Source organism: Gossypium arboreum, chromosome 9, assembly GCF_025698485.1.
Source record: "Gossypium arboreum isolate Shixiya-1 chromosome 9, ASM2569848v2, whole genome shotgun sequence".
NCBI classification, from domain to species: Eukaryota; Viridiplantae; Streptophyta; class Magnoliopsida; order Malvales; family Malvaceae; genus Gossypium; species Gossypium arboreum.
In genome coordinates, this window is record NC_069078.1 from 57633184 (window position 1) to 57641716 (window position 8533).

An 8533-nucleotide genomic window follows, 5' to 3' on the forward strand; every position below is an offset into this window, starting at 1 on the left:
ATATATTTTTACATATGGCTCATATTCTATTTATTTTATACAAATTAAAACCATACTCATTTTCTCTTAACAACTTTACTCAATCAATTAAGAAAATTTATCAAAATTTCATAACTTTTTATGTTTTCTCCTTGATAAATTTCATCATAACTCTTAACCATCTGTTAAAATAATTGCACTAAAAATCAAAAGAGAACTTACACTTACATTAGTGATTCAATTGGAAAAACATAAATAGATGGACAAGTTTAATTTAAGGGCGAAAACTTCAATTTAAATGATACATACAAATATGTAATTTACCTTATTTTTAATCATTACAGAGTTTGATTCATTTAGATAGTTCATCTTGCTAAGTCTATAATTTAAACCACATATAACTTACTAAATATTTAATTTGCTTTATTTTTAAATATTCTAGATTTTGATTGGTTTAGATAGTTGAACTCGAAAGTGGTTCATGTTTAGGCAGAATAACAGGGAAATCATGAATCTCATCCATCCATGGATTCTTCTCCACTAAAGGATGGATGTTCTTCAATGCCTTCCAAACCATACTGTTGCATTTGAAGCCTGATCCAAACCCTATTTGCCAAACCCTATCGCCATTGTTGATCCTGCCCTTAGCTTCAGAATAAGCCAACTCATACCACAATGAAGAACTCGAAGTGTTGCCGAATCTGTAAAGAGTCATCCTCGATGGCTCCATTTGCCATTCACCAAGGTTCAAGCTTTTCTGCAATTCATCCAACACTGCTTTTCCTCCTGCATGAATGCAGAAATGCTCGAATGCTAGCTTGAAATTTGGAATGTAGGGTTTCACCTGTTATTTTTATCAACTCATTATTAGTTTGCGAGGAAGCAGATTTTTTTTAATAGAAAGTAGACATGTTAAATCAAACTGAACTAATATTTGAAGAGTTTGAACAAAATTATTACTTCGATTGAGTTTTAGCTCGATTGGAATGGATAATATATTCAATATGGGTTTGAGTGTACTAAAGCGCATTATCCTCTTATTTATGGGTTGGGGAGACACTAAGAATTATTTTAGATATTGTGTCAAAAGATAATATATGAGGAGAACCTATAATAAGATTATTCAAAAAATATGTGATATTTATATATTTATAAACAATTATAATTTATTAGAAGTTGAAGTTGGTAGAATTATATTTTTTAAATAATTATAATTTAATTTACAATAATTAATTAAAAATGTTATGCTAATTTTTTTGAATAATCTCCTTATGAGTTCAGATCATATATGTTCTTTTTGACACAATGCCTAGAATTAGCCATAGCCCTTCCCAACCTATAAATTAGATGATAATGCGTTTTAACACATTCAAACCCACGTCCTCCTAGCTACATTGATAATAATATCCATGTCAATTAAGCTAAGACTCAATCGACAAATATTATGCTAATTTTAAAATAGAGCTGCTACTTCAAATAAAAATTTAAGCATAACATATATGGAAAAGATAACTACAATTATAATTACAATTATTAGTTAAATATAGGAAAAATATTAGAGTTTTATGTCAATTAGTTATTATTTTGAATAATGTTACTTTGCATTAATTAAATAAAGGAAAATTATATTATATGTTGAATATATTAAAATGATTTAATTATGATTTAAAAATATTTTATTATTATAATATTTGAATTGGTAAGTTCAATTCAAAATAAAAAATGTTATCTTACGTTAATTACTACAATTAAAAATAATATTTAAAAATTAATTAAATATTAAATTTATAAAATTACATATTATATAAAAATTAGTATATAAAGATGAGATACATAAGAGGCACCATAGACGTGCCTGCCTATGTACTCGGCACCTGCCTTTTATTATTATTTATTATTGTCACATTTTGGGTGTTTTATAGGAAGAGTAAAGAGAAAAAAGAGGGAAGGTGAAAGAAAAAAAAGGGAGGAAAGAGAAAAGTTTGAATATTTTTATATTTATAAATTGTATATTTATTATTTAAATTGTTTCAATTTATAAATGTATTTTTATTTTAATATATTCACATTCGTGTTTTTTTTTGTTAACTTTGATGTTTCAAGGTTTTAATATTATAACATTTATAGTATTTTTTATCTATATTTTCTAAACATTTGGTGAAAATAATTATTGAAACTTGTATTATACATTTTCAATGTATTTCAAAGACTTGTAAAAATACTCAAAAACATGTTTTAAATGTGTTTTAATTCATCTACATGTTTTTAGTCAATTTAAAATGTTTTAAATATTTTAAAATTATTTTATACAAGTCTAGGAAGTTGTACTAATACTTGGAGGAAGTTTTATCGATAAAAGCAAGTTAAAGAGCACTCTGAGCATCCCTTTAGCCTTCTACTGATATTTAGGGGGATTTTTACCTATACAAGCCCACTTCTACTCATACATCTTGTGAGTTCTATTGATTCAAGTTTGTTTATAATGCTTCCAACGGCTAGAAACTATCCCCCAATGGCAATAAACGGTCACAAAAATTTTCCCTTATTATATATACACATCAAGATACAATATATGAACATCCAAACATAAAAGTCAAGAGAAAGCCTCAAAATAATGTATTTTAGTGTTGAAGTCAAACATTTATATGGGTTGATTTAGAATCTTTTTGGTATTCATTATTTTTGGTAAGACATTTATTTGGGTTGATTTAGAATTTATATTTTATTCATTTGCAAAAAGAATAATTATTTTTAATGATATATTTAATCAGTTTATTTATTTAGCATGTTGATTTAGTATCCATATCCAATTTGCTTGAGAAAAAAATACTCTTTTTCTAAACCATAAATATTACACTCACATGACAACTTAAGATTCCCAACCAACCAACTTTAAGAAAGATTAAAAGTTAAACAACAATCACTATTTAATAAATTTTAAAATAAAATAAATATTTGAAACCCGAGTATGCCGGGGATTAAACACCAGTAATTATAAAACTTAAAACTTGTTTTATATCATCACTAATAATAATATTATTAAATAATTGGGTTATATCATAATTTGGTATTCTTATATTTTGAAAAGGTTGTAGGATTTGTATCAGATTAGTTGGATCAACAACTGATTAATATATTGGCAGGGCATAGCTAGAGGGGTTGGCATAGATCCCGGCCTCCTTAAAATGTAAAATTATATTTTTGGCCCTTTAAATTTTTTAAATCAATAATTGATTAATATATTGGTCTAGAAAATGAGTTGAACTGACTGACCTAAACATCGTTACAGACTAATTGAATCGGCCTACAAAATCAATTAAAACATGATTTTTAAAATTTCCATGAATTTTTATTAAATTACTTAATCAAACTAAATCGACTTATTAGACTAGATTTGATGGTCTAATTAATCTGTCCATGATAAAAACATCGCTATTTATTCAATACAAATTTAAAATAGTTTATACCAGTATATATTGATGGAGCAGTATGTATATTTTTCTATCATTAAAAAATAATAACTCGGTTCCAGTCTTCTAACCAAAGTATATAAATTTTGTTTATCAAAACTGAACCTAGCGAATTAAACGGAACCCTCCTATGTTCCTTTAATATTCAGTACCAAATTGGTTTTTCTAGTAATTTTCATTTTTACTTAAAATTTCGAACCAGGATTACCATGTCCAATCCCAACTTGAACCAGGATTACCTAGATGGTCACATAGCTCGACTCTCCGACATAGAGGCCTATCTTCATTGAAGCCAAGGCTCCCTCAAATTTTGGAAATTTATTGTTAGGTCCTTTAAATTTTATGAAGATTTTAGGCCCTGAAAATTTTGTAAATTATCATTAAGCCTCTTAAATTTTTTGAAATTTTTAACTAAGCTTTTCAAAATTTTTAGAAATTCTATCAAGCCCTCTAAAAGTAAAAAAAAAAAAAAAATAGGCCCCAAAAATTAATACTAATATCTATCACTACGTTAAACAAGTCTAAATATAAAAATTCGGGGAAAAAAACTATTACCTTTTTTGTGAAGAATTTTCTTGCAACCAAAGAAGTAACAACAAGGAGCAGTTCGGACCAGGGAAGAACGAATGGGGCAAGTGTTGAGATATTTGCTTTCAAGGCTTCTCCGGCAACTGCCATGAGATTTTTAGAGAGGGCGATGCCAATGTTGCCTTGTTCATCTTCTTCTTCATGCACGCATTTGTAGCTGGCATCGTTGCCGCCTTCATGGGTGCGAAGGGTGTGAACCAGCTCGTACTTGGAGCGGTAGTGGTCTGATGGGTGGTTAGATAGAAGGATGGCAGCTCCGCCAACTCGAAATAGGGTGTTTGAAAGTAGCATTGCTCGATTGTTGCCTAAATATGAGTCCTTAGTGACATTTTCGGCGCTCACCACCAAAGCATAAGTCCTTGGGTGCACCTATATATATTATATATACATATATATAAAGCAAAACGAAAATTTTAGCTATTTACATTTACCTCTTTTGTAAAATTTACCATTATTTTTTTAGCTAAATTTTACTCCCAACTTTTGAAAAAAATCGAATTTGATCGTTAACTTTTTAAAAACAAAAAGAATATTTGAATTGTTATTTTTCAATGAAAATATTGACTAAAGCATTTAAATTTTAAATATGGAACCCCGCATAGCAATCCATGTATGCTTTCTATTTTTTGTGAACATTTTATTTTTATTTTTTTCGAAAATCGAATTTTTTTTTATTTTTATGAGTACTTTTATAGGTTTTAAATTATTTGTTGACATAGAGTATAAGACAAATGATGCTATGTCAATATGAAGTATATGTAGATTGCCACACGGGTTGCCATGCCAATATAATTAAAAATAATGTTTTAGTCAGTATTTTTATTTAGAAAAAAAAATAACTCTTTTTAAAGGGTAAATAATCAAATTTAGCTTAAAAAAAAAGAATAAGAACCTTATTGACAGTAAACATTAGAGGTTAAATTTATAATTATGCCAAAAATAAACATGCACAATATAAATTGAAAAAGTTAAAATATGCCATAAGCCCTTATACTCTTCTTAAATTTGAAATTTAATTTTATACATTTATTTTTAGGAATTTATTCGTATTTCTAGGAATTTATTTGTACTTTCATATTTCAAAATTGTTAAATTATTTTTGTTAAATTTGATGGAGTGAAGCTTGCATTCAAAGCTCTTTCTTTTTCTTTCCATGCAGCGAATTTGAGGGCCGGCATAACCCTGACCCTTTAAAATGAAAAATTACTATTTAAGTTCTTCAATTTTTTAAAAAATTTTAAATTAGTAAATGTAAAATTATACTTTGACCCTTCTAAAATTATAAAAATTTGATTTAATCCTTTAAAAATTATAAAGATATAAACTATAAAAATTAAAATTTCATTTGACCCCTAAACAATTATTTTGGCTTCGCTCCTATTTCCATGGCTACCCAATGAACCTCTTCTTTTTTTTTTTTTTTAAATTTCAGATTTACAAATTTTAAAATTCCTAAATATAAAAGTAGAAAGACTAAATTTTAAATTTGTAAAAATTACATTAACTTATGACATAGTTTAACCAATTTGAAAATCACTCATAATTAAATTAGATGGTATTTGTAATAGCAAACCTGCAAAAGTTGTTTAGCAACATCAATGGCGATAACTCCAGCACTGCAACCCATCCCACCAAGACTATAACTCAAAACATCGTGTCTAAGCTTAAATCGATTGGCAATCATGGCGGACCACGACGGCACTGGGTTAAACACGCTGCTATTCACCACAAGGATCCCTATATCCTTACTTTTCATCCCACTTTTCTCCAATACCTCTTCAATGGCTCCAAATATAACCTCTTCTGTTTCCTTTTTCGCCGCTGCAATTCCTTTTTTAACTGGAACCGCCATCATATCTCTCGGAACATATGTCTTATCACCAACACCTGATTTCTCCATGATTTTCTTTTGGAATGCTAAGCTTTCTTCTGTGAATTTCCCAGTGCCTGCAAATATTTTCATTATACGTTCTTTGCTGCATCTTTGATCTGGTTTAGGCTTATAACATGCGAAATTCAGTAGGTAAACTTTTCTACGACGGTTTCTGAAGTAAAGGGTTGCTAAGAAAATGAGAGAAAATGAGGATATTGTGATTGTTTTTAAGTTTTCATGGCGGATTATGTGAACCAAATCGTGAATCGAAAACGTGCAAAAAGGATCTAAGATGATGGCGAAAAACGCTAGAAACAAGAGGTTCAAAGCTTTGAGTTTGAATTTGAAGTTATTTTGTGGATCATGTTCGTTTTCTGGGTTCATGATCTTTGCTGGATAAAAATATTTGTCGAGAAAATGTGGGAAAAGCTTGCAAAATGTGAAAGAAATTTAAATAGGCGGAGTCTGATCCAGCTAGGCCATTTGCATTCTCTTTAAAGTTTTATATCAACATGACGATTGACGAGGGAAATACGTTTATAGTATGGTTGATGGATACACATTTATGTTAGTTAAAAATAATAATGATTTAACACGTAACTACTTAGTGTCAGACATATAGTATGGTTGAGGAATACACATTTATAGTATCATTTTAATACTTTAAAGAAATTGAGAGTTTAATCCATCTAATCCAATTCAATATAATATTAAATATATATATTTTAGAATAAGAAATATATACATATCTAAATGGATTTAAGCTACTCATATTTTTTTTATCAGATGACTATTATATTTAATAATTAAAATCTATAATCTATAACATATATAAAAATACGGGTTTAGAAAAACTTTTGAGCTGATTAGAATATCTTTTATTTTCTATCATAATACTAAATCCACTTTTAAAAATATTTATAGTATTTAATTCAGAATTGATAAAATAGTTGTAATATTTATACCTTTAAAATAATTATAATTATTAGTTAAAAGAGTTTAGCTAATTTTAAAATAAAATTATTACTTGAATAGAATTCTAAGCATAAAAATACAGAAAAAAAATTGTGATAATTATAATTTAAAATTATTAGTTAAAAAATTGGCGTAAACAAAAGTTGTGTTAATGAGCTATTACTTGAATTTAATTCAATTATCTTAGTTATCGCATAATTAATATTAATGTTAAGTATGTTAATTAATTATTTTTAATAATGTTACTTTGCATTAATTACATAAAGTAAAATTATATTGTATGTTGAATATGTTAAAAATACTTTAATTATTATTTAAAATTTTCTATCATACTATTTGAATTATATTCAATAATTCAAATAAAATTATTATTTTACTCTAATTACTACAATTAAAAATGTAATATTAAAAACTAATTAAATATTAAATGCATAAAATCACATGCAACACATGTGACATTAAAAGCTAGTATATATAAAAGTATGAGTTTAGAGAACCTTTTGAATCGAAAAGGATACATTTTATTGTTCATTATATCACTAAATTAACATTAAAAATTAATTTTAAAATAATAGATTTTTCATTCATTTGTACTACACAATTGAGTTGTTGAATTCATCGTATTAATAATAAGTAATATTAATTAATAATAAATAGAATCATATCAATATTTTTTAATTTTTTTATAGAGTTTGAACTACACAATTGATTATGTTAATTAATTATTAATATATTATTTTAAATTAATTACCATTTAATTCGTGTTATAGTTATATACAATTAAAATTAAGATTTACTATTATAAATAGAATTCAACACATAATTATTTTCAAACTAAACATCTAATAATATCTCAAGAAAAGAACGAAATTATTGACATTGGTAAGTTTGAAATGTCTAAAAAATAATAAAGTATTAAAGTAATGATTTTCAAAGAGGAAATTCAAGTCATATCAGATGACGATGGCGCTAGAGAGAGAGAGAAAAAAATATCATTTTTAATTAATGACGAGGTATATTTATTGTCGAAACCAATTTTATTTTGGAAAACGGAGATCGACTTTAAAACGAAAACAGAGTCGCCACCAATCCTTTTTATTTAGGTGTGATCGGGTCACCTTGTGATCGATCATTTTAATAAAGTATTTTGGTTTATTAAAATAATATTTTTGGTCTACGAAAAACTAAAAAATGAATTCGAGAGTCGATTACGCGTGAGGAAGGGTTAGCACCCTCGCAACGCCCAAAATTGGTACCGTATTGATCAATTATTGTCCTAATGTCAAAAATTTGAGAAAGATTTTGAAATTTAATTCCTTTAAAAGACATTTAGATTACTTGAATTGGATGTCGAGATTCTCTCGTTCAGAAGGAATAAAATATCATGTCCAGCACGATTGGATACAATATTTCAAACCCTCGATACAAGATCATTTCGTAATTTCCCAAAACTCATGCATTTGAAATTTCAAAAGGATATTCGGTAATTTGGTTAAACGGTAAATCGCAACCCAGCACGGTTGGGCACGATTTACCGAATTTCCAAATACGAAATATTGTCTCATTTTAATTTAAGAAAACATCGATGAAATGTCAAAAGGATATTCCGTATCTTAGTCGAATGAAAAATCGAAACCCAGCACGATAG

General features: G+C 27.2%; 1 protein-coding gene across 1 annotated transcript; it reads right to left on the bottom strand.

Moving 5' to 3' along the window:
* Nucleotides 1-247: 247 nt before the first annotated feature.
* LOC108452199 (3-ketoacyl-CoA synthase 20) lies at nt 248-6422 on the bottom strand. The gene is made up of 3 exons (XM_017749967.2): nt 5611-6422; nt 4005-4406; nt 248-823 (listed from the first exon to the last, which is right to left on the bottom strand). Exons 1-3 carry the CDS (start codon nt 6292-6294, stop codon nt 434-436), a joined length of 1476 nt encoding a protein of 491 aa, XP_017605456.1. The 5' UTR covers nt 6295-6422; the 3' UTR covers nt 248-433.
* Between the last annotated feature and the right edge of the window lie 2111 nt (nt 6423-8533).